Source organism: Cyrtonyx montezumae, unplaced genomic scaffold (genome assembly GCF_038088225.1).
Source record: "Cyrtonyx montezumae isolate F1298 unplaced genomic scaffold, pur_monq_1.0 scaffold_3, whole genome shotgun sequence".
Lineage (NCBI taxonomy): Eukaryota > Metazoa > Chordata > Aves > Galliformes > Odontophoridae > Cyrtonyx > Cyrtonyx montezumae.
Window position 1 is genome coordinate 137790898 of NW_027072034.1, and position 27586 is coordinate 137818483.

At 40.1% G+C, this 27586-nt stretch overlaps 1 protein-coding gene and 1 long non-coding RNA gene across 2 annotated transcripts; both read right to left on the reverse strand.

Annotated features, from left to right (window-relative positions):
• Window positions 1-1045: 1045 nt before the first annotated feature.
• LOC136051475 (ankyrin repeat domain-containing protein 26-like) lies at window positions 1046-26826 on the reverse strand. Its single transcript, XM_065740914.1, has 24 exons — window positions 26621-26826; window positions 24804-24918; window positions 24390-24563; window positions 24168-24274; window positions 23617-23754; window positions 22724-22860; window positions 20304-20337; window positions 20151-20220; window positions 15274-15376; window positions 14452-14537; window positions 12057-12811; window positions 11542-11551; window positions 11148-11382; window positions 10297-10432; window positions 9646-9679; window positions 9301-9439; window positions 8185-8398; window positions 6016-6199; window positions 4783-4929; window positions 4117-4183; window positions 3627-3631; window positions 2787-2939; window positions 1926-2207; window positions 1046-1282 (listed from the first exon to the last, which is right to left on the reverse strand). The coding sequence occupies exons 1-24, from the start codon at window positions 26824-26826 to the stop codon at window positions 1046-1048; spliced, it is 3768 nt and encodes a 1255-aa protein (XP_065596986.1).
• On the reverse strand, window positions 16431-18400 carry LOC136051859 (uncharacterized). Its single transcript, XR_010622502.1, has 3 exons — window positions 18375-18400; window positions 17742-17865; window positions 16431-16480 (listed from the first exon to the last, which is right to left on the reverse strand). It is a non-coding gene; the product is annotated as an uncharacterized LOC136051859 (long non-coding RNA).
• Window positions 26827-27586: the final 760 nt, after the last annotated feature.

Genomic DNA, 27586 nt, shown 5'->3' on the forward strand with positions numbered 1-27586 from the left:
AGTGAAAGGATTTAAACAGAGAAAAGGGAATGCTTTTGTTAAAACAAGGAACACAAGTGAAACAAAATAACACATCTATTGTAATCAAAAGCACTTAAGACAGTTCTCTCAAGTTCAAGAACCAACATTACTCAATCTGATAGTAAGAAAAAATAGATATGGTTCTTATCCTGAGTGCAAAACATATCAGCTGTACCTCAGTAACCAACAGGGAAGTGCAGAGTGCTATTTTTTAGTACATTCATAGGTTCATAAGGTTGGAAAGGACCTACAAGGTCATCTAGTGCAACCATCCTCCTATCACTATCCCTACCCAACTACTACGAAATCAAATCCCTTAGCACCTCATCTAAACACTTCTTGAACAGTGCTAGGGATGGTGCCTCAACCACCTCCCTAGGCAGGCCATTCCAGTGCCTGACCACTCTTTCAGAAAAAAAATGTTTCCTCAGGTCTAATCTAAATCTTCCCCGGCGCAACTTGTGGCCATTCCCTCTCGTCCTGTCATTATTTATCAGGGAGAAGAGGCCCACCCCCTCCTCACCACAACCTCCCTTCAGGAAGTGGTAGAGTGCAATAAGGTCTCCTCTGAGCCTCCTCTTCTCCAGACTAAACAATCCCAGCTCCCTCAGCCGCTCCTCATAAGACTTGTGCTCCAGACCCCTCACCAGTTTTGTTGCCCTTCTCTGAACACGCTCCAGGGCCTCAATGTCCTTCTTGTAGTGAGGGGCCCAAAACTGAACACAGTACTCGAGGTGCGGCCGTACCAGAGCTGAGTACAGGGGGATGATCACCTCCCTGCTCCTGCTGGCTACACTATTTCTAATACAGGCCAGGATGCCGTTGGCCTTCTGGGCCACCTGGGCACATTGCCGGATCATGTTAAGCCGAGCATCAACCAACACCCCCAGGTCCTTTTCCTCTCTACATTCTTCAAGCCATTCTGCCCCAAGCCTATAGCATTGCATGGGGTTATTGTGGCCAAAGTGCAGGACCCGGCACTTGGTCTTATTGAGAACTTATACTCAAAATGCAATAAAGATGTTTATTTCAGCTTATTTCCTAGGTATTTTCTAGCTTTCATTTCTTCCAGGTACCTTTCTTTGTATCTTTCTGCTTCTGCCTTTGTGGATTCTTGTTGAAAAACATTGTCTTGTTGAGTGTTCTTTATTCTGTCCAACTCATATTCGAGACTTTCAATTCTGTGCTTTAGTTGGTTTGTCAGTGAGGCATGATGACTGGCTCTAATTTCTTCTAAACGGTCCTGGAAGTCTGCCTGGGCCTGAAGCAGATAACACAATTTCAAGCACTGCAAAGAAAATGTGAACTATCCTTCCCCCCCCAGGGCACAGTTTTACACAGCTGAGGCAACTGTACCTACTCACTACCATCAGGAAATCAAGGCAGAAGCCCAGAACCAACACATTACATAACTGTTTTCATCTAAATAGAGATCTGCTCTTAGCAATATTACTTAGTCTTCTTTTAGAAGCTGCTCTGATATCTCTGTAGGACGGGGCACACAAAAAGGATTCTACAAAGAAATGATGAGAATTGCCCTCCCCACTCTTCCTGCCCCATGGTAACTTCAGTGACTCATTCCCTGAGCATTTTATCCTGTACAGTGACCTGTATCTATGGCCAAACCATCTCTAGGTTGCAATATTCCCGTGCTGATGAGCAGCAATATCAAGATCACCAGTCTGCAATACCCTTTAAGAACTGCAAAACAGACGTCTGTCACAGGAATGCTATTATGTTGGAAACCTACAGGCACACTGCACACACAAAAGCACGTTCACCCAACAATTTTTCATTCTCCTGTACAGGAAAGACACACGCACAGCACTAAGCATCAAATAAAAAAATGAAAAATATATATATGCTTAATAAAAATGACAGACAGACTCAAGAAATTCATTTACCTGCAAAAAAACATTGACTTCTTGTAGTTTTTGTCTGACTTCTTGTGCGGCTCGTTCATCTATCTCTTTCTTATACTGTTCTATTTGGATGAGATTCACCGTATTAGTCTCCAAATGATGTCTGAGTTTTGCCACTTCTTCCTTAAGCTGGCGTTTGTTCTTCTCCAGTTTTTCATGGCTCTCATGCAGAGTATACAGCGCTTCTTTCAAACCCTGGTTTTGTGCTTCCAGATGGATGCATTTTTTAGACTCTAACTCCAGCTTCTGAGAAAGTTCAGTAACCTACAGACAGTAATAAAATGAACTCAGAGGGGTGTAAAATTATTCTTTAAAAATTCATAAAGGGGAATACCATCAGGACTGGAACTGTCATCTGCTGACTCAGTACCAAAGCCAAAGGAAAGTCAAGCTCATCTTTTAAAGGAAGAACAGCTTTTAAACTGTTGCCAATAGGATTCCTCGAGTTCCAGCCTTCCTCAGCTCTTCTGCAGCAAGTATTCCAAATTCTGCACCAAATTCCAAATACAAATACCAAACTAGCAGAATTTAACTTGTGGGAATAGGCTGAAAGGTGCTAGGGCTGCTCTTCTGCTCAATGGAAATCAATGTCCCCTACTTGCAAAAGAAAATAGTTGTTTGTTTGGTTTTTTTTTCATGATTCCAGTAACTCTTTTCTTGCACTACAAAGGAAGGAGGCCAGCTGGCAAAGATTTCAATGGCTTCATGAATTATGACGGGGTATCACTGCTAACCTCTTAACCTCTCTGCTACTCACATTCAGAACATAATTTTTCTCTTCTACACCAGAAACGGGGAAAAACACCCTCGGATTTATAGGTATGAGTTACAGTTTATCTGTACCTTGTTTTTCACCCTGTCCAATCCCTTTTGCAAGCGCAAATTGTCTTCCTCAAGATCACTGCGGTACCGTGTAGTAACTTCAAGTGATGCTTCTGACATAGACTGCTTCTTAAGAGCTTCAGCAAGCTCCTGCTGCAGCTGTCTGACCGTACACTGAAGAAACAGAAGAACAGGAGGAAATGCATGACATATCACTTTACTTCTTTAAACTGTTTAGATTATATAATTCAGTCTTCAGAGTGAATTGAAAGGTAAGAAATTTTGTCTCCACCAGCAGGCACTTGCACACAGTAACCTTTATCACACAAGCACACTGCCATCATGTATTTTTTTTCCCCTAAGAAAACACAAAGAACTCTGCTGCAATGTTTGACTGCAGATGTAACTCCAATGATCAAAGGTGTGACCTTATATTAGACCATTCATTGTGCTTTTCTTTCACTATGCAGGCATAATTAAATCCACATGTGTTCCTGAATCTCCTCTGAAGCTTTAAGAAGATGCTGAATCACATCCTCTTAGAGCCTTCTTACTGAGTTCACTGTGGATTAATACATTCTTTATCTAGGATCTTCAAAAAGAGGGAGGAAGAATATAAAGCAATTCACAAGTTAAGACAACTGACAACTCTCTAAGAGTTATTTCCCTATGTTACCTTTAAAAATAAACAAAAATAAGGCGTCTATCTGACAGAAGAGTAATTTCAGCGCACTACTCAAATCGTTGGGGGACACAAACTTTATTATCAAGGTATCTAAAAACTGAATGTGATCATTTCCTATTCTCTAGAAAGGAAAGAAAGATTAACCAAAATGGTTAAGCCAACTTCTTAATCATTACCCTACCTGGAATCGAGAATACTTTACTTCTAAGAACATTCATAATGTATTCTCGCATTACCCTACAGCTGTATAACTGCTCACAATCACAGAATTGCAGGCATTGGAAGGGACTTCAAGAGATCATCTGAGTCCAACCCCTTTGCTGAAGAAGGTACAAGGAATTCCTTGCTCCTACCATCCCTGTTATGCTCCAGTCTTTCTCATTATCTGTAATCTACATGCAGATATGGGGGGAGGAGATTTACTTAGTTCCTAATTAGTCTTTCTTCTCTCTGGCTAAACAGATTTCTGCAGAATCATAAAGAATGAACACATTTACATAAGTCTACACATCAGAAAATACGTAAGACTTCAATCAGTGTCTGAAATCAATTTATTGGAGGATTGGCACATGCCTCAGAACTCCTAAAACGCACACATAAATTAATAACGGCATAACACTAACACTTCAATTTTCTATCATCTTAAGAAGAAGTGGTTTTTTGTACAACAAAAATGATTTTTAAACTGATTTTTGTACAACAGATCCTTTTCTCTTTCACTAGTGTCAGATTCCTGAGTGATAAAGGACATGAATAAATAGTCACTTGGGAAATTGTGGTTTAACCTGGCAGGCAGCCAGGCACCACACAGTCATTTGCTCACTCCTCACCGCTAAGTGGGATGAGGGAGAGATCTGGAAACAAAATTGAACTCATGGGTTGAGATAAAAATAATCAATACAGGCAAATGATGAAAAAAAATGGAAACAAAAATGTGGTGGTAGTATAATAATAAATTCAAAACCCAAGCAATGGGATCACAAACAGCCTCAACCAAGTTCTTTCCTAGTTAATCCCAAAATATCTGGGTGTTTCACAACTAAAAACCTTAAAAATGATGGTAACAACTACACAATGAGGAACAGCAGATAGCTTAAGAAACTGGGTAAACAGCATCTTATTTTCCAGTGGCTTCCTACTTCCACATGCAATTCAGGTATATATGGGATTGATGCTGCTATCCAGAGTTTTTTAAAGAAAGCAGTAACAAAACCAGGTCATAGTGATAAACTGTAGATAATCCACCAACAGGCACAAAGAGTTATTTTTCTTATGACTTTAGAATGAGCACAGTGAAATATAATCACATGCATTAGAAATGGAACTGCTTACCTCTGAATTTTTTTCCATAGTCTTCCTTGACTGTACTTCCAGATCCTTCTGCCTCTGCAGGTGGCTGTTCAAAATTCCTTCTTGTAGGGCTCTAGCACTCTTTTCCTGAGTGAGCTGCATCTGTATTTCATCACGCTCTTCTTCAGTCTACAGCAATATAATGAAACTTGTGAATCCTGAGCAAAATCACAATTAGCAATACCTTCCTGTTTCATTCTTTGCATTCTTACGTTCTATTAATTCTAATAAGAGCTGTTTATCATAAAATCATAGAACGGCCTGAACATCAATCTTCCATGTTTGCAAATAAACATGTTTAAGCACTGCATGTTAACTGGTTAAGCACTGGAATAGGCTCCTCCGGGAGGTGGTTGAGTCACCATCCCGGAATGTGTTTAAAACCCATCTGGATGTGGTGCTCAGGGACATGATTTAGCAGTGGGTTGTTAGAGCTAGGGTAGTATGGTTTGGTTGCTGTTGGACTTGATGATCTTGGAGGTCTTTTCCAACCTGTTGCAAAAAATTAGCGCTCTAAAGTTTTATACTTAACGAATCACACTCTGTAACAAAAGAAAAAGGTAAAACTACCTTTCTTGGAAATGTACAGAGTTTAAGCAGAAACCCAAGTTATCTTTCTAACATACTATATATACACACTGAAAATAGAGATGTACACTTATATGCTTACAGGCAAAGATCTGCCTGTAAGAACAGCATAAAGCCAACAAGTAACATTTCCAAAAGCACACTAATTCCATTAACTATATGCTACTGCAAGGGCTTAAGCCTACATCTGTAACTCAGTGCTAACATTTAGAAATGCTTCAGAACATGTCATTATATTTTCAGTTTACCAAAAGCTAGCAATACTGCTGTACAAATTGAGCTGTACGAGATTTACGAAGACTACTAATGAGGTGAGACCCAGAAGAGGACTGGCCAACTGAACAAACAGACCAGGAGGCAAACTAATGCAAACCACACTGCCATTACATTCAGGCAAACTGAAAGAGGTGATGCTAACCATTTATTGCTCCTGCCAGAACAGTGTGGCCACTGAAGATCCCTAAGGACCATTTTCATGTGCTCTTACTATGTTTGTAATATGTCCTCAAAATGTACCAAGATAATTACCTAATGCCTGTTGCACAAACAAGGTACATTTTCAGTGGACATCCCAGAATACAGTATCAATTAGTATCAAGAAACAGAAAAACTGAATGTTTAATATACCTGCTTCAAGAGTTTTCTCAGCGATATTAACTCTGTTTCTAAATTCCTTGCATGCAATTCAAGTTGTTGTTTCTTCTCTGTCTCTCTATAATACTGATCTTCTTTCTTCCTCAGTTGTTCTTTCATTGTTTCATTTTGCATTTCAGCTTTAAGCCTCCTTTCCTCTTCTTGTTTCAAAGAAAATCTGGGATTTGAAAGAGAATATTTGAGGAATTAAAGCACTGACAAAAAAGTAAATATGCCACATTATGAGCTCGCAGAAACAAACTGTAAAAATGCCACATCTTTTCAAATGCAATATTTTTGCTGTAATTTTAAACTTTTAAAATCCAATTTCAACCCATTAGTGGTGGAAGACATCTTGTACGTGAGCTGTACAAGACTGACAAATAAGCCATTAAGTGACGTATAAAATTCATCATGTGTTTTCCAGTTTATGTAGGCAGATATGAAGAATGTACACTTCTAAAATTTCTAAAAAAAACCCCCAAAACTTCACATTACAGGTGCACACTTCATTCAAAATTAGCTCACTGTCTCACCAGATCAAAATACCATAAACTTTTAGTATCAAAATAAACTGCTCTTAATGTAGTGATCATCATCTACATAGTGAGAACTCATGGAGACTGAAAGTAGTGCTAACAAAAGAGCACATCACTTAACCTAAGACAGATCCAAAAACTTTTAAGCAAGCCTCCTCTAAGACTACAACAACTGTTCACCACGTGTAGAGTAACCTTTTTATTTTTATTCTGAAAGAGTAAGGACAGTATTCCAAAAACAGATTTAGAAATGTTAAGCTCAGAATGATTGAAAAGCACAGTTCTAAAAGTCATTGGATCTACATGTAGGAGGAATATCAGCAACTTGATTTTCAATCTGATAAAAAAAGCCTTGGAGAATGTGAGGCTTTATTTTTTTTAATAACTGAAAACATCAGCAGTTTGATTGGTTAAAACTGTTCACTGATGTGGTTAAAACTGTTCACTGCGTGTCCACAGTAAGTAAACAAGAAAGTATGTTCGTATTTGGTAGTTATTTTGAATATTTTTCCAATATCTTTGTCAACAAATAAGAAAGCAACTATGAACATAAAGAGGTGCCCCAAAAAATCCGCTTTACTAAGTCTGGAAAATGAATCTGCTTCATTAGTAGTGACCACTAATAAATAGCTCAAAAGACTGGCTGTAACATTAGGATTTAAATGGCTTATAATTATTGCTTTAATTTCTCAAAAAGTACAGCTTTTACAAATGTGTAGCTAATAGTTTTGAGATTTCATATAGAAAAAAAATTAATTCCTTGCAATTTATAGATGTTTGGGAATTTTGAAAAACATTCAGAATCAAATCCAGGCCAAATTAGGAACTGCTCTGTCTTACTCATAATCCCCTTCCAGACACTGGGAGACTTCTGACACACCTCCTCGACTTCTTCTCACAGAGAGAAGTGCTTCGTGCTCTGTGATCAGCCTAGAATGCCTCCGCTGCACTCACACATGCTGATTATGATCTCATGTATGGAGAGTCCAAAAGTTGGACTCGGTGCAGCAAAAAAGACCAACAAGAGCTATCACTCCCCTCAGCTTCTTGACGCTCTGCTCCTCTTAACAGAAGCCAGGATACTCTCGGCCTACAGGGCTGTGAGATCATTCTGCTTTTGTGGCACTTAAATCTGCCAAAGCCCCCAGGGCCTTCTCAGCAAAGCAGTTCACAAACCCGAGCATTTCCCTGGCTATCCTCACAAGGGATCCCTCCATCCCATGTGCAGGGCTTGGAATTCGTTCTTGATGTATTTTGTATAATGCCTGCTGGCCACTCCCCTGAAATAGTGTAAACAGTAATTATAAACCATCTGCATCTAGCAGATGAGGACAAGGGAATGATCTCAAATTTGACCTTCAGTCAAACACACCCACTAAACTGCTTCAATTGGCAGTCTGTGGAGTTGCCACAGTTCCTAATTTTATTTAAAAACGGAAGGTACAAAGACAAAATCTGTGAAGCGCGACTCTTAAAAATACTTGTACTTCCCTATCCATAGAGGTACTTCAGAGATACATGGATGTAGCACTAGGGGACATGGCACGTTGTTGGTGGCTAGACCGTCAGCATCTTCTAAAACGTGATCAGGATAACACACATGATCAAATACAAGATTGCATACCTAAGGCTTTGGATGTCACTTATGAATTCAACTTCTTGGTGAGCCAACATGGATTTCAAATCTTTAGTCTCTTCTGCTATTAATTGCATCTCCTCTTTTTCATTTTCCAATTTCCAGGCTTTGCTCTGGACAGCTGTATGGTGGTTTTTTTCACGACCTATCATCTGTTCATATTCAAGTAGTATGTTTTGAATTTTCAGCGGCACAGCAGAACCTATATGGAGGAAAAAAATACACGAGATTGCACATACAATCTATTTAATTCATTGCTGTACTGGGGCTAGGTGGCAAGGTTTTCAGCAAGTCTCTGTAAGACAGACAGAGAAAACCGTGCCAAATACAGACGGGTCCAACAGACCCACTGCAGGACACAGTTTAGCCTATCAGCCAAGCTCATGGTACCTCCAAGTAAGCATGTATTGGAAAGGGCAAAAAATACCACATAGACAGAGAAGGAGGAAAAAAAAAAGCGTAAATAATAGCAGTGGTAACGTAAAGGTAAGATGAAGGAGAGAGAGGAAGGAGGATGCACTCCAGGTGTGGAAGCAGATTCCTAATCAACCTGTGGAGAGGACCATAATGGAGCAGGTGTTTTCCTGCAGCCCGCACTACAGCCTGTAGAGGGACTTATGCTAGAGCAGGGGAAAAGCATGAAGAGGCTGAAGGAGCAAAATTAAGTGTGTGAAAGTGGTGGGTGGAAGGTGTTTCATTTATTTCTTTTTATCGTTCCCACTACCAAATTTAATTGGCAAACAATGAAATCAATTTTCCCCAAGTGGAGCCTGTTTTGCCCATGACAGCAATTAGTGATGGCCCTGCCTTTGTGTCAGTTCTTGAACTTTTTAAATTCTATTTTCACCTCCTGTCCTGCTGAAGAATAGAAGTGAGAGGGCAGGTAATCCATATGTGCATTTTGAATTATTAGAAAAGATTAAGAAAATTAGTGCTGCTTATATTTATATCAAGCTATGTGTATACATGCAAGCATATTTGATTATATATATATATTTTTTGGCAAAGATATTTTGGGGAGCAATTTTCATGACTTACTAAGAGGTACCAGCAGGAAAAAAGAGAGGAACTTGTAACAGAAAACAAAGTGATTTAGAAGTTTACCTGCATAAACCGCACTAAGCTGTTCTAACAGCAACATAGCTTTTTTGCAGTTTGAAGTTGTCCACTCAGCATCCCATGTAGTTGTGTCAGAGGACTGTGTTAAATCAAGGTCATCAGTAACAGCCATCTGTGTGCTGACCTACGGACAATACAGTGTGGTAAGTATACAACACTATATTATTGCAGATCATTATAAATGCAAGAACATTCATCCTCTCACTCAGAGATTTGGCTAAAACAGTACAAAGTTGCATACTAGCAGAAATCGTTTGCATCTTGAACTTGATGTAAAAGCTATTACCCTTTAAGTGATTAAAAGCTGATAAAAACGTAATTTTACAGTACCTTTTTCTTCTTGCTCCCTGTTCTTGTTGCACGTCTGGAAAACAGAAAGACACTTCAGTACTGGAATGCTTATACTGCATTACAAACAATAACTGAAATTGCTCTGAAAACTTAGTTTCAGAAGAAAATTAAACTACAGTTTAATAACAAAACTTTTTTACATGTAGTCGAAGGCAAAAAAAAAAAAAGAAACAACAAAAACACCTCTTTATGTGTACTGAATGGCTATGTTTTCTGCATGGTATTAGGAATTATAGAACAGTTCAGGTTGAAAGGGACCTTAAAGGTCATTAGGTCCACGTGGGGAAAGGGAGCCTAAAGGAGACTATCTTGCACCCAGTCCAATTGTGTCCTGAAGATCTCCAATCACAGGAAATTCTATCATGTCACTGGGAAGACTGTTCCAGGAATTGACTGTTCTCCTTCAAAAACATCTTTTATACCAAGATGATACTTCTCCCAGTGCAGCCTGTACCCACTGTACCTTGTTTTCTCCACATGGCTCACATCCAGCTCGCCAACCACCTGTACCCCCAGGTCTTGTTTGGCATAGAACAATCCCTATGCATTCAGTTTATAAATCTTACCTTTCGTTTTCAGGCCAATTTTTGTAATTATTAAATTATTTATAATATTCCTTATATTTAGTACCTTTCTTCATCTTGAGATGTTTCACTGACAGTGCTATCATCCATTAATCCTTGAATCTTCTGCTTAGCCTTCTTCTTTGAAGACTGCCTTTTCTTCTTCTTTTTCTTCTTCCTTTTTGCATTCAGAACAGATTTACAGCATTGAACAGAAAGAAAAAAAAATCACCAATTGCGTACATTACATAAAAAAAGAAACACTCTAGGAAAAAAAACAACACAACAAAGACAAGACTAAAGATGTCTGCGATAAAACACAGACTTGATTCCCAAGATCTTGGAAAACATTCAAGCTGTAACGCTTCTCTGTCCCAATCAGGGGATGCACATAGAGCACAGATTTTCCTCAAGAAGACACAGATAAAAAAATCCTGCCTAGAGTTATGCAAAAGCATCTGTGTCTTCTTCAAACTTTTTAGACCTGTTTGGTAATATTATCTTTCCCTTTTTCCTGGCAAAGGGGATCTGAGTTTAATGAAAACAAGTACACGAGGAACACTAGCATCTCCTAGAAAAGGGAGAAAATAAATTAAGTTTCTGCTTTTCTGTTCTGAGTGGCTATTTATTAGGAAAATAGCTTCTTCTCAATCTCCAGCTAAGATTCTGAAGACCCCATTAGTGTCCGTTTTAAGGAAGAAATTCACAAGATCTCTATCTCCTCCAGTGAAATAAAATTGAACGTCCAATGTGCACTCAGTTCTTAGAAAAACATATTTTTAAAAGCTTGAGAATCATGGGACAACTCGGCATAGCTTTCACTGAGGAAAGTGCTTCAAACACAAGACCAGAAAAACCCTGAAGCTAGAACCCCTAAATATTACAAATAAAAATTACAGGTTATTTTATTAGTTTACCTTTTTAGTGGCATTTCTGTTAATTTTAATCTCTCTTCAGATGAAGAATTCTCTGTGTGCATTTCTTCTTCTATCGTTCTTTCACTCTCAGTTTTTTCTTCATTCTTCCTTAGAGCAAACTTTTCTTTCACTGGTTGACTGGTAATATCGCCTGCTGGTGTACTGAATTTATCAAGATCTTGTTTCTCCATTGTTTGCTTTTTGAAATGTTTCTGCTTCCCTTCTTCCTTCTCAACCTACGAAGAGAAAGTTAAGCTTCATGTATTTTTTTGTTCCTAAAGGCGATAAAAACTGTATGTAAGACCAAAGAATCTAAGGCTGACTTCTGAAATAATGAAAAATAAAACAAAAAACAAAAAATTGCTCCACAAAATGTATGAAGTCATTGAAAATACTCTGATTTCACTCATGATTTAAAGTATCACAAAAAAACACAGCCCTTAGGACAGAAACAATAAGTCATGACTGATGGATAAGGAATTAGATGGACTACACACCATTACTTGTAGAAACACAAAATAAAGAGCGGATGAATGACGGAGCACTTCCTTAATGACGAGGAAAAAGAAACCCCAAACTCACAAGCAGAAAGTTTCACAGCAATCAGGAGTTTTAGTGAAAGGCAATGAAGGCACACCATGCACAAATCACAGCAAACGAAGAGATTAGTCAAGACCCTGTTCAGAAGCTATTTTCATTCCTTGACTGAGAATCAAAATTGGTGTACTTGTATGCATTTCTTTTTACAGCAATGAGGTGATCACTACTTACACTGGAACTGACTGCCACCTATTGTTAAACTGAAACACTACATTTTGTTTTCCCCACAACGTAATTAGAAGGTTTTGAGAAAAGTACCACTCTAGTCTCTAGTTTTTTATTTCCATTCCTCCCATTTCCTTGATTTCACTAAGGCAGTCTCTGGAAATCCTTGTCAAATTTCCTCTCTCTTATCAAACCAAGTGTACTTTCATCATTTGTGGAAATCCGTCTTATTTTAGGGGGAATATTAGAAATGCCATCCAAAATATTTGTTTCTAGACAATGTCTCGGGGAATATTCAGGACTTACCTCTACATTCCTACTAATCCCATTCTCATTCTCTTCCATTTCCTCTCCTTTTGCTAGAGGTACTTCTGTATTATCTGTGCACTTAGCACAGTCTTCTTCGTCTGCACTCCAGATATTGTCCATGTTTGCATTTAAATTACTGTGATCAGGAAGGACGGCACAATTTGAAATGACAATTTCCAATTTGGGTTCTTCTAGGTCTGCGTTAAGTTTCGTATCTCCAAATTCACCTTTACTTCCTAACTTATTACTTGATTCTGTCACCCAAGATGAAACACAAAAATTCTCCAGTTCTTCCTTAAAGTCATCTTCTGCCACTTCTGCCGCAAGGGACGTAGATTTTTCAGATTCGTCAATTTCACCAAAACGCTGCTTCAGCTCTGCTGTAACCTTTTTAAAAATTGCTTTCAATTCCATTTTCTCATTTTCAACCCACATTCTTTCATATCTTTCTTCCCACGATTTTAGCTTGTCAGCACTGTGGGATTCCTTGTTTTTTGTTAGGGCTTCCTGAGGAGAAATTTCTGCTCTGTCAGTCTGCTTTTCATGTGCTGTCCTTTCTACCAAGTTGGTAGTTTCTAAAATGCATTTAACCTTAAATAAGCAGATAGAGACAGACAAATTACCAAGAAAAAGGAAATTACGGTTAAGCCAAGTGATGATGTTGCAGACTTATGCGATCATGCAACAAAAATAAAAACACCACCTTATTTATTTATTTATTTTAAGAAGGAAATAGAAGGATGTAGTTTAGAAACAATGGTTTTTCTTCGTTTAGATTTCTCTGATCACAAGGTTTGCTTTTACCAGTTATAGAGAGAAGGCAGGCTAAAAGGACTTTATGTTTTAGTACACTACTTAAGAAAACAACAACAAAAAAACCCGACCAAACAGAAACCAACAAAACTATCAACAACAATGTAGAACACAACTGCCTTAAATTCCCCATCCTCCATCACTTTCTACTATCTGGCACTCTACAACGCCCTGCGAGCTGTGTTAACACAGTGTGAGTGATTAACAAGCTTTTTACTACCCACCACAAGGAGAACTGGCTACATTACAATCATTTGTGCTCCCCGGAGTCAGAATTATTAAATTCCATTCCAAGCTTCCAAGAAAAATATTTACTAGGAAAACCTGTTGGTTCCTGCCCTCAGCCCAAAAATCAAAAAGCAAAACATCTACCAAAGCTGTACCATGCCTCAAACCCACCAACTGCATCCTCTCTGCAGTCTCCTCGTAGCTCTGACTTCACACTCTATTCCTCAATGGTGCTGACTGCTCATATCACGTGTCACAGTCCCTGCAACATGCTCCTTGGTTTGTGTTCCCTTCAGAATTAGGCCTGCAGCCTTGGTGTCCCAAGGGGCCAAGACCATTGATCTTCTCACACTGGTTATACAGGCCCTTTTCTCCCTCCACATCCTAACTCTGCAAAAATCTTTCACAATGGAGAGGAGCATCTCAGTCAGCCAACGCTTGTACCAGCCATTCTGCTCCCAGGCTCCACTCTTTTTGCACGTCTACTACCTTCTTTCAGTACTTAAGTTCTGTTCTCTACCTCTTGAAATTCACATCCCTCTTCCACGGTGCCTGGGCATGTGGTTGAAAATACTTGCTCCACTGTCCCTTGAGGTATTACAGAAGACTCTAGACACTCACTGGAGATCCCTACCCCGTCCTGTCCTGTATGCCCAATACAAACGGAATGCCTGCTTTATATTCCTCCATAATGGCCTCCAAAAATTATTTTCAAACACTTTTTAACTTGATCACACAAGGCTACCTTTTGCAGAAGCAGAGAAAGCATTGACAGATCATCATATTTCAGGTTTTTGCTTGATCTTTCTCTTACAAAGAGGAAAATATGGCATATTTTATCAAAGAAACAATCAGATAATAGAAAAATCTTGCTCCCAATTGAATACATATTTTGGATAGGAAAAAAAAAATCACAACTGCACTGTTTCTCAGCTCTGCACACAAAGAAAAACACTGCAGTGTTTAAGCAAACCAGCTGGAAACACATCAGGACGATGTCAAGTATCCATCGCAGCAGCAAGCATTTTACACAACTCTAAGAAGATAGTATCTAACTTCAGATGATAAAATCCTCATGTACAAGACTCTCTTTTCAGAACTATTTACTGAGAGGTAAGCTTTCTTTTACCTAAATGCATAACACAGTTCACTAATTCAGACTATAACTCATAATATCTGTTTTCACATACCTGCTCCCCACAGCTTTCAATGGCTTCCATGACAATCTCTTCTTCAGATGATGATGGCGCATGAAAGACAGAATCGGAGCACTCATCTACAGTGAAGAAATCACATTTTTGTAATGAACATGACTTATTACAACTTACTACAACAACAAAAAAACATCAAGATTTGATTTTAGTTCACTTGGTGGTCAAGTAACACAGATGTACCATAGAAAGATCACCATAATCACCTCTTCCCCCTTTCCATACTGATTTCAAACTTAACTTAGCTGAATCATATGAAGCAGACTTTCAAGACAATTGAAAAGCTGATTTAGAGCTCCCAGAAGCTTGCAAAGATCTGGTTCCAGCCTACTAAGCTAAAATTGGATTAGCCTTTTCAGTTATGTCGTTGTACCCATATTATAAGCTGGACTGCCAAATCATTTTTAAAAAGAGACAAGTTTTATTCCGATAACAAAACTTTCCTGCTCTCTCATGCTCAATCAGGATGGTCATAAGGTAAATGCCACAAGCTGCAGGCAGAAACCCTCAGCAACAAAACCTGAATTTATCCTCAAGTTTAACTCAACCAGACACCACTCTTACCACGTTGAGCAGCAAATTAAAGCAAAAAAAAAACATACATGTCCAGACAACACACACAACACACGCGAGAACTTCCAGGCCAGCAAGAGCAGTGTTAACTGGTGTTAATTAACAAGAGCCCAGCATTTCTTCACTGCTAAAGCACACACCCAGAACACAACAGGGCTCCTATGGAAAACACTAGAAAAAGTTCACTTGTCTATAAACACAGACAAATCCAATCTATGAGAAAGTTACCATTGTTGTGCTCCCCTGAATTATTCAGCAAGCACGCTCCATGTTCATCTGCAGCTGGGAGCAACACACCAGGTGATACTTTTCTCAGGCTTTCGGAATCCGACTGTACAATGTAAAACACATGCATGAGAATTGGTACAAACTTGTTTTTTCTGTAATGTAATTTAATCTTCAATCTTTAATTTAATCTTTGTATCAAAGGTTTTTGTATCTCTAATAAAAGGGAAAAAACATCCTCACGTCTCATCTGAACTATTCTCTCATGTTGATCAAGCTTGGCAAACCAGACAGCCACAAAAGAAATTAACATGGGAAATCAAGATGTTGATAATAAACAAGGAGCTTATGCTCGAGGGGCTTGTACCCCACAGTGGTGAGAGAATGCACCAATCACTCCATTGCAAAAAGAAAACAAGTGTGATTTGTGTTGATTAAAGGCTATTAAAGGCTAACAAGGCAAAGCTAACAGAGATTAAGGCTACCTTGAAAATCTTAGTCTTGTATTTTTAAGAAAGGGGTAGGGGATGAGTTTGTTTTTCCTCACAAAAAAGCAAAAACAACAACAAGAAAAGAACAACCAAGAGGAGGGCTAGCTACAGACCCTGCTCACTTTTGTCTTGTTACTTATCTCAGACAGAACGGATAAAAACAGCCAACACACTCGGTATTTGTTGAACACTTTTGAAAAATGGATTAAGTGTATCTACAAAAGATAGAAGTTCTATACAGAAAAATCTAAATGTCTGTGCTGCTCACTCGGGAGACAACCATTTAATTCCAACTGCATTGGCAGAATAGAGCTGGACAGTGAGAAAAACAATCCTCACACAAGCTCCCCTGAGCAGCTAACAAGTTTTTATGTGCAGTAAACCATGCTGTATCAACATCATGCTAGAAAACCAACTCCAAAGCCAGTAGCTAGGAGGCCCACGTAAGCAGTTTGACCTAACTTTGTCCCACCACTAACTGAACACACAATCTACCGTGTAAGAACTTCAAAGACCCCCAGTTACAGACATAGAGCAGCAACAACACGAGGTAAACAAGCCTCATCAGGGGCAGGGCTCAATTCAAAGGGAAGCTCTCAAGTAGCTCTCATCTGACTCTCCCCTACACTGAGGAGATACACATTTCACAGGAAGTACCTCAGAATCCAAGGGAGACTCAGACTCTTGCTCTTTTTCTGCTCCTACTGCTGGCAGGGCACCTACAAAGGATGGACAAAGAGAGACATTGAGAGTTCACTGCACCCCACTTTTATCACCCATCAGTCAAACCCAGGATCTGAAAGAAGAGTAACGGTTCTACAGCAGAGGACAAACCAACCAAGAAATGAGTTATATTCATGGGTATCTTCACACGCAGTCACATCACAGTGTTCCTCTACTCCTCTTATCTCTTTTCCAACAAAAGATGCCTGAGGATGACAGCTGATATGGCCATATTCCTCACATTTGGATAATGTTCAGGAAAACACTCCAGCATGCTGCAGTCTCAGCAAAAACAGAGCTCGAGTCATCTTCCCTCTAGCCTACCTCCAGCATTTGGCATTTATGATCACTTCCCGGTGTACAGGACATGCCATACAAGCATCATGCAAAAAACTGTCACACTAAGAGGAAGCTGCCGCCACACACAGCTCCTTGTTAAATGCTATCAAGCAAGTCCTCCCCTGACTAAGATTCCAAGAAGGTAGATACTTAAGGACTGCCATTTAAAAATGGAGTAGGAGCTCACCGTTCCAGTACTTAGCCCACACAACTGCAAGCATTTTTCAGTTTAGCAATTACCAGTCTAGTCTCTTCTCTGCCAGCAGAGCATAATGTTGAGTGTCACTACCAAACTCCTGGCCAGAACAGACCACCTTCATTTCTCTGTTTTAAGCTACATCTTTATGTTAAATAAACTCAGGATTCATTCACACAGAAATGCATGGAACATTTGCAGGAAAGAGGCAGAGAGTAGTGATGGTCTCCACTCTGGGAAACTATAATTGTTAATTCCAGCCCGGGTGCTGACTACTTATCGTTTGCCAAATGCTTGCTTAGGGGAAAATGCGCAAAGACAGAAGAGCACGTACCTCGAGTGCTTCTGCCAGACCCTCTGTGCAGCATCTGACCAATAGATAGCTACACATGCTCTGAAAACATATACTGCTGCCGCAAGCTCTGCTCTGGAGACAGACTATGGAAACGGTATCTTCCCCTGCTCTGAGACCCTGAGGGGAGTACCAAAGTACCCATACTCTCAGCTGCTCAAGCACACAGAGGAGTAGCACTGGAGAGACCTTCTACATCTTAAAACTGAACAAGATGAAGCACCTCTTCAAATCACCTCTACCCCTGCTGGCTAGGGTTCACTGGTAACAGCAGCATTTATCATCTTTGAGGATAATGACCATTTTAATTCCTTAATGGAGCAACTATACTTATAGAGGAATAATCGGGATCAGTATTTAATTAACTCACTTCTCACATGAGCAGCATCTTGGACTTGACGGGTATTACTACAAACAGAGTTTTCCACACCCATAAGAACTGCAGTAAGCAGCTCTTCACCAGTGTCTTCCTTCTCCTGTTTTGACTTTTCTTCCTGAAAGAGATTGACCAAAACAGTTGGAAAGGACAGAAACAAATATGTTCTTCACCATTCATCAACAACTTGGAAAACACTTTTCACGAGTAAGACTAAAATGAAGCAAAGCTCAACTAAGTTTCTAAAGGCCTTCAATTACATGAATCTGTATGATTAAACAGCAATGCCTCATGCTGTACACTTCATCCCTGGTTAGGCAAAGCCCTGAAGCACTTCCTTGTGGCAGCCTAATTCCAGCTTCACTTATATTACTCAGGACCACAGTTTCCAGAAAAAATGAACTTCTTCATCTTTGTCCTTGTAATCGCATATTAAAAATATTGAAAATGATGTCTGATACTATTCTTATGAATAAGAAATGTCTTTGGCTACGAGTAAGATATTTTTAGTATCAAAATAGGAAAGTATGCATACATGGCAAAGTATTAACAGGAACACTGTTTACTGTTGCTTATCTGTATTGCCCTTAATAAACTCTTGCACTTGAATCATCGCAGTACACTTACTTTTGTGCTCGAGGTAAATGCTGCCCTTGTATTTAGACACAAGTTTTCACTTCCTTGTTTCAGCACTTCATGGAATTTATTATCTACTTGTTTACACTGCTCTTCTTCAGCATCTTCATCATCCATGACAGGAAAAAGGAGTATGAATCAAATGAGTTATACAAATAGCAACAGGCATTTTACCCATTTAAAACACAGGAGAGGACTCCTCTGGGACAGTATGGACAAGAAGCCAGGTAAGGGCAGGGTGGGGGAAATACTTATCACAGACAAAAGATTAGGAGGGGACTCAGTATCTTCATTTTCATTATCTGACTTATTTTACCCTGAAATGACTATTTGTTCTGTTCTCATAATACTACCTTCTTCGTTTACTATAGCCAAGTGGAAAAAAAACCCAACAAAAAACAACCACACAAAATGAAATTACTTAGCAAGCTTTCATTTGTATGTCATTCTATCATGAAGTCTTTTCCAAATAACTTACTATTATTCTGGAACTTTGGGGAAACATTCATTAACACTGCCAAGTTTGGCTTCTGTGGCTTCTGCAAATGAAAATACATTTTAAAATAATTATTTGATCTATTTTTTATTAGCTTGTTTGTTTTTAAACAAATCTTTTACCTACATCAAATCTTGAACAGTAAATAAAAGGCTGACTCCTTTTGAAAGTACTTATATGCTTTCTAGATCCTTCAATTTTAATTACACAAACATTCTTCATGTATACAAGTCAGTGACTATTTTACTTCAAAACTATCTGTAGATGCATAACAATCCCAAGAAAAATGTTTTGTTTTTTTTTTTACACATAAGTAAAATACATCTACACTTGGGATTGCAGTCTGGTTGCTTACTTGTATGTGAACACAACTCACGTAACTTAAGTGTTCCTTAAGCTTGAAGCATAAATAGGTTATATTTAAACTCCACTCAGTGACAGATCTGTAAATTTCAAAACAACGCTTGAAATATGCATCACTTCAATTTAAATCAATGTAAGCAAATGGAATGATGTTTAAAGTACACATGCTTCCATCTCCAGCATTGCAGAGTGTGTTGAACTACCAAATCCTAATCATTGCAGAATCCCAGTGCAACTGACTACATACTCCAGACATCACTGAAAAAAACGTCAATCCTTCAGAACATCAATAAGAACAGTAGGAGTGAGCAGATGTAGCTTATAAAAAGAGTAAAATCAAAGTATCCAAAACCAAAGAAAATAATGCAGCGTGAGATTATGTACAAGCACGGAATGTCATCCCACAGAGAAAGGAAAAAAGAAAAAGATCCTTATTTGAGCAGCTCAAGCATTAAGCACTCAAGGAACCTAGTGAGAAAGAAAAGAGAACCAGGTGATGAACAGTTTGACTAGATTTTGATAAATAAATATTCTTTTTGATTATCAGTTAGCATTCTACCATGTAAACTAGGGGAAACCATAGCAAAGTTTGAAAGAGAACAAAATAGGTTATTAACTTACCAACCCCTAAAGTCTGCAAATCTGACTCAAGGAACAGCTACAAAAATCTGTTTTTTTATCTTGGTATCTACTGCGTTTTTGCCCCAGACCATAAATCTACTGCATGTTCTGCCAAAGGTACATCTCTTTTTGGAAAAACTCAGAGCTGAAGAAAGGTTGACAGACCAGAGACTCCTTTTAAGGAGAAAAAAATGAATTGTCTGGAAAAGCAGTTTACTGCAATCTAATAGAGAACTGCCTTAAAATAACTTACTTGACATAGCCATTTTCCTACAAAGGCACTGTACCTTGGGGGTAAAATCCAGTTCTTCTTCGTCAGAAGTATGCCGACGGTCATTATCGTCCTCTTTTTCAGAACTTCTTAGAAAACAAAGCAAAATAAATACTGGTTCTCTCAAATCATTTCTCAAGTAAGTGTTTGGTATTTTTAGAAGTCTCACCTTATTGAACCTCCTCCGGAAATGTCATCTATTGCTGTTCAAATATAAATGGAAAAGTGGAAATTAGATTTTGCATAGTAAAAATTAATTAGTACCAACACTGAACACGGAAAAACGGTTCATAATAGTATGGAAGCTGGAGTGGCCAATTCAATAAAAACACCACGAAGGAAAGCATCTACAAAACAGTGCTTTTTCAAACTATATTGTAAAAATAAAATGATAAAAACAGAGGTAAAATGAGAGATATTTGCATTTTATTTGCTGCTCTTCCAAGCTATGGATTATTCTGAAAAACGTAAAGAAAATCAAAAAGCATACTTGAGAGCTAAAGGCTGTCCTTAGATAGAAGAATCACCAGCAGTTCTCCACAGTGAATCATCAAAGGATATACAAGAGACAAAAGGAGCATTACCCGGGCATGCTATACTACACTGCAAGTTTTCATCAGTCCAGTGGAGGTAGTAATTCACACCTAAGATCATACGGTAAGTCGCGTCAGAAGGGATCTCCAGAAGTCTATCAGCCAACTACTTAGAGCCAGCTCAGCTTTCAGGTCAGGAAAAGTTGGTTAGGGCTTTATTCAGTGTAGTCTTGAACACCTCCAAGAAGAGAAACGGTCCAACCTCTCTCTTTTGCCATCCTTATCATGGCAACACTTTTCATTTCCAGTTAGAAACTTTCTTGCTACCATTTCCACGTGGCTCTTGCACTTCCACCTCCTGCCAGGTATCACAGGGAAGCACCCGGCTTTGTCTTTTGATCCGCATTAGAAGCCACTGTTAGGACCTTTCAAAGCTCCCTCTTCTTCAGGCTGAGTAAGCCCATTTTCTCAGCCCCCTCTCACGGGGCAAATACTCCTTCACAAAAATGATGGCTCCCTAGAGAATTAGCTCACTGCTGAACCATCAACCTCTGGGGCATTCAAGGTTCAAGGCATCCACAGCCTCACTGGGCAACCTGGACCAGCGTCTCACCACCCTCACAGTAAACAATTCCATCCTAATATTTAGTCTACCTTCTACTCAGAATAAGAATCCTTCATATTTTAAAGTGATCCAGGCCTGTCAGCCCTTACTGTGGAGAAAAAGAGAAACTATCTACATGCACAGAAGGTAGCAACTGAGTGGGTTTGGGATGAAAACAGGATTTTGATGATTAAACCAACTGTATCAAGCCCCACCGAAGAGCAAGCAAACAAATCTGCAAAACCAACCTACGAGAAACTTTTCCAACCAATGTCGATTTCAAAGCAACTGCTCCTAAGTCAAAGACAACATCACTTGGGTCTAAAATCTATTATATCTGTGAAGAGTCTGGGAAGAAAAAATATGCCGTGTATTCTTTGTTTATACTTCCCAACGCCTTACAATAATAATAATAAATTTTGAGCAAGTGTAATAGATAATGAATTGTGTTTGACATAATTCTGACACAAAGCCCTTAAAATAAGGAATAAATAAAATCTCCTATGTTAGGGGGGCCTGAAATGTAAATGGCAAGGTAAACATTTCCTTTATACTAAAACAGTGGTTTTCTAAGATTCCTTTGGGGCAATATGAGCATATAAACGCTGCCTGGATTTTAAAGGAGTTCCCTTCCTTTAATTACAAAGCAACGAGGCAAAGCTATAGTATTTCTGGATCACAAAGTCCTGTGGTCTTCCTTAAATAAAACCGATTGGAGCTGAAGAAAAGCATCACTTTTATCATAAACCAAACCATGTCCAAAAAGATGCAGTATACACAAACACTGTACCATTGTTGCTGATGAAGTTACCTGTCCAAGACAATTTTTGTTAATGTCTCCACAGCACAAAAACAACTGTAATTGAAGGTGAGAAGTTATGTGACTTTCTACAAGGAGCTTAGTACGGGTGAAACTATCACAATTAATATAATAATTAAAACAAAGTGACAGAAATCCTGTGGAACTCAACAAAACATGCATCTTCTTGCAAGTCATCTGCTGCTTCACTGCTACAAAAGATAAAACAATTCAGGACAAAACTACAGCTGTTGCAATCTGATCTTCTGAGCAAGGATCTGAAAGAGCATCTCTAAGAAAAACTGCACACCTGAATAAACAAGGTCACTCTAACCTAGTTTGTTCCCCGTCTTCCCTTCTCCTCCTTGCCAAAAGGAAAACTCAAATAAAGGAGCAACTTGATGGGTGCTGAAGGTGACAACTGTATGAGTGTATAGATGTAATGAACACAAATCACAACTGTCCTCACAATCTGTTGAGATGCATTTCAAAGTAGCCGCAAGCAAGCACATTCATAAAACTTCTTGCAACAGTCGAACTGATGCTTCCACCAAAATCAATACTAAGCGCCGTAAACTAAAAAGATACAAACCAACCTAAGGAAGAAACCATCATGATTTTCTCATTAGCTCTACCACAGTTAAAAATCCTACCTCGGTCCATAGCAGGTGCACCCAAGGTAAAGACAGTAGCACTAGACTTGTCAGGAGTCATAGGTACTGCGATGTCTTGGCTATCACGTGCAGAAGCTTCCCCTGTGTTCTCCCCGTCTGCCAGTTGTTTACTAAGACTATAGAAAGAGAGGAAATGCATTTGAGAAAAATAATCCCATACCTGCACACAACACTTAATGGAATAGTAAGAGCCTCCTACTATCCACTCTAGACACATCCATAGCCAAAATGATTGATATATTCAGTCAGGGTAACACAGTCTACTTATTGCCTGACTGTAACATGCTAAAGTATTCCAGACATGACCATTCTATACATGCACATCCATATCTATGAAGTTATTTACTTCTGCTTGGCACATTTTTGCAGTCCAGTTTTTACAAATACAACCACACTCTTAGGAACGAATGCCATGGGTTAAACGCTCACGCATAAGAGTAAGTAAAACTGCTCAGTAATTTAACAAAAGAAATAACAGCTAGATCTTTTCTGAAACAGAAGGTAGATGGTTACTGAGCAGGGGAAGTGAAGACGGTAATAGCAATGGTTCTGTTTGTAAACTCTTCTCAAAACATTTCAGTTTTTCAAGTTCCATCTCAATAACTGCGGGCTACAGACACTTTAATAAAGAGTGAATACTAGGCAGATATGAGCTTAGCAACAAACACATGAAATCTTCTAGAGAATTTTGAGCAGAAGCCCTCTTCAACTTTCAAATCAACACCAGACACATGAACAGTACATGTCAGAAGATGTCCCTGAATACATCTTCAAGAGGGGTCTCAACACACAATTAAACCTTGGTCCTGTTATTACATAGGTCCAAATCCAACACCGATAACTGAAAACTTAGCAATAAATTTAAAGCTTACCTAGAATGTCCGTGAATAATAGCATAATCCTCAGCTGTCCATCCATTAGTGTCTTTATGGGAAAGATCAGCACCATAGCAAAGAAGAAGTTTTATCAACTTAAGCTCCCCACCAGCCGCAGCAGTCATAAGAGGGGTTCTGAAGCATCAAAAAGACAAAATATATAACTTTACTCAGACATTGTAATTATTTTAATCCCCATTTGCTCACTTTCAAAGAAAAATAAAATCACTTTATGAACAGAAGAGCTTCTACATTGACAACGCTTGAGTACAAGCTATGTGACAATCTGAAAAACCCTCTAGGGCATAAATGCAATGCTGCTGGCACGACAGCACTTTCCTGCCACAGAGGCTACTGCAACTTTTCTTGCAGTTCTCAATGCAGAAAACATGCAGTAATGCATGACACCAGCTTTCAGACCTGCTTTCACCAATCACTCAGGGAACTTCTCTGTGTGCCTTTCTGCTTCAACACTCAATCCCATACTTCTCATCAGTCCAACTTGAAGACAATTTAGGTGACCCACAGAGTTTAGATCACCTCCTCACCTTTCACCTTTATCTCGAGCGTGAACATCAGCTCCTTTTTTAAGGAGGAGCTCTACCATCTCTTCATGATGTTCAGAGACAGCGAGAATAAGGGGAGTACATCCCTCCTGAGAGGACAGAAATAACTCAAGTTAAAAATCAAAAGAAACAAACGAAGAAGCTTCAATAAAAATCCTGATGCAACTTTTTGGAAGATCTTCCCTACCGAATCTCAAAATGTACCTTATTCTTAGCATCAATATGGGCACTGTGCTCAATTAACATCCTTGCTAGAGATGTGTTAGGAGCTACAGCAGCCATGTGAAGGGCAGTGTTGCCGCTAGCATCGGCCAGGTTTGGATCAGCACCGTGCTCCAGCAGGACTGTCGCACATTTTTCTTGCTGGCACTGTACTGCCTGGAAACAACACACACAAAAAAAGGCAAAATTTCCAGCAGTCATATTTCACCGTGTCACGACTACTACAACTTCTCAATCCTGGAATATAAAATCATTTTCCAAGATGAGCTAGCCCACGCCAATTACAGCTTGCATGTTTCTAAACAGACTTACATAAAGAATCTGGTAAGACATCCATCTTTTAAAACACAATCAATAATTCCTACTTGCATACGGAGCATAACATGTTCTACCTACCTTCATCAGCGGTGATCTGTTATCTGTGTCAGGAAGATTGAGCTTACAGTTGTTTTCTACTAGAAACGTAACGACGTCCGCATGTCCATTTGCACAAGCAAGATGCAGTGCTGTCCTGAAAATTAAATGTGTAAATTGAAACTGGTAGCTAAATAAATCATTTCAGTCTGTGGTACACAAATAGGGCAAATTTAATTTCTCCATCCCAATCACCTCCCAAAATGTTAAACACAATAAAATTAAAAATCCCAAGCTCGTTCCATTACGAGTAACAGAAGTTGTACACCCAAAGCCTGAGGAGGGCTAGGAACAACCTTCCATAGCATCTGCTGAATGAGACAACATTTTCTCCACTGGAAAACTGAACTTTCACAAAGATTCCTGTGTCAAGGCACTGGCTGCTGCCTTTGACAGAAAGTTGCTTGTGGTACAGTAAGGGAGACTAAAGCTTGGGAATCTGAGAGCTGTGGTGGCATGTAAAATTCTAGGTTCTCCCAGGATCATTCACGCAGCAGACTCATATCATAGATGCAGGAGATGGGTTTTATAGGAAAAATATTCATGCACTAGCTTGGTTATTACTGCAACCAGTTTGGTGCAAAAGTGTTCTACATCTGACAACGTCTGGCAGAGCAGATGGCAGAACACTGGTATTCTGACTAAAACAAATAATACCTGACCTTCCTGGTGCTTACAGCTATGATATAAACGCGTTATCACAGAGGAAGTCCCCTTCTGAGAGGGAAAGCTGTGTTTCCAATACGCATGAGAAAATTAAACTTCTTTTCTTCAGGTTAAAGACAGAAAGAAAGGGGCTTTTTCAAACTGCTAAGGGTCTGACGACAACTACTCAGTGTGCTTGTATCCAAAGCTGCAGTCATCCAAACAGTACCTGCAGGAGTTTCACCGAATCACAGAACTGTAGGGGCTGGAAGAGACCTCTTTGAGTCCAACCCCCTGCCAAAGCAGCTCCCTAGCCTAGGTTGCACACGTGGGTGTCCAGGTGGGTTTTGAACGTCTCCAGAGAAGGAGACTTCACCGCCTCTCTGTGCAGCCTGTGCCAGTGCTCCGGCACTGCACTGCGAAGAATATCCCACACACATTTGCGCAGAACTTCCTATGCTTCAGTTTGTGGCCATTACCCCTATTCCTATCACCACACACTGCAGAGAAGAGTACAGCCTCATCCCTTTGCCTCCCATTCCTTAGATACTTATAGACATGGCTCAGATCCCCCCTGAAGCTTCTTTTATGAAGGCTGAACAGATGCATTTTCCCCCCTAAAAACACAGGGCAAGGCAGCACAAACAGAAGGCACAGTTCCTCCTGCATGGGACACCTGCTCCAGCAGAGCAGCAGATGAGCTAGAAAGCAGTCAGCATCTTTCTCCCTCCAAGGTCACGTGAAATCCTGCAACTCGTCAAGAATTTATAGGGAGTGTTTTTCTTTTTCACACAATCATTAAAGGTTGGAAAAGGCCTCCAAGATATCCAGTCCACCTGTCCACCTATCACCAACGCTGCGCACTAAACCGTGTCCCTTAGTATCACTCCTACACATTTCTTAGGGACGGTGACTTCACCGCCCCCCTGGTCAGCACGTGCCAGTGCACAACCGCTCTTCTGAACAAAAAGTTGACTTCAACATCCAACCTGAACCTCCCCTGGCACAATCTGAGGCCGTTCCCTCCCGCCCTAGCAGATCCCATCACAGGCAGGCTGATGAGCCTCCTCCACAAGATCAGTTCCTCCAAGGCAGATCACCCAAAAGCTCCTTGCTACAGCCGCGCCCGTCCCATCCCGTCCCGCCGCCCTCACCGCTGCTCCTTGTCGCGTCCATCGATGCTGTACTTCTTCAGTGCCTGCCGCACCTGGACCAGCACTCCTGCAGCGGCTGCTCGGTGCAGCTTGCTCAGCTCCTTCGGCCGGAGCTCGTACGCACCGGTGGGGCACGGAGAAGTGGCACTGCAGGACGGCGGCGACTCCCGTTTCTTCTTCTTTCTAAAGGTGAATATCTTCTTCATGTCGTCTCAGGAGGCTACCGGGACGAGGAGCCCAGAGCACAACGCGAAACCCTGGTGCACGAACATCAACCCGCAGCCAAATGAGCGGTTGGGCGTCCGGGCGACCCTTGATCCCCATGGCAACGCTGCGAGCACAAAATAGAGGCGGGAGGCGGAGCTACGCGGTTCCAGTGGGCACGCGCCCACAGATAGCAGGAGAGTATGCGCATGCGCAGACTCAGTCGCGTCAGGAGCTGAGTGGACGTTTCTGTCCTGGTTTTGCTGCTTGGTTTTAAGATGCAACACCCCTACTATAGGTAGGGTTGCCACCCACCAGATCAGGTTTCCCAGGGTCCCATCAACCTGACCTGTAATGCCTCCAGGGGTGGGGCATCCTCAGCTTCTCCGGGCAGCCTGTTCCAGTACCTCACCACCCTCTGAGCAAAGAATTTCCACCTAACATCTAACCTATATCTACCCTCTTTTAGTTTACAACCATTCCCCCTTGTTCAATCTCTACCGGAACACATAAAATGTCATTCATTCTTTGGCTTGTAAGCTCCCTTCAAGTACTTGAAGGATACAATGAGGTATAAAATTTTTCTTCTCCAGGCTGAACAAGCCCAGCTCCCTCAGCCTTTCTTCAGAGGAGAGATGTTCCGGACCTCTGATCAATTTTATGTCCCTCCTCTAGACCCAGTCCAACTGCTCTGGTATTTCCAGTGTTTTGGGCCCAAGGCTTGATGCCGTGTTCCACCTGGGGCCTCATGAGAGCAGTGTA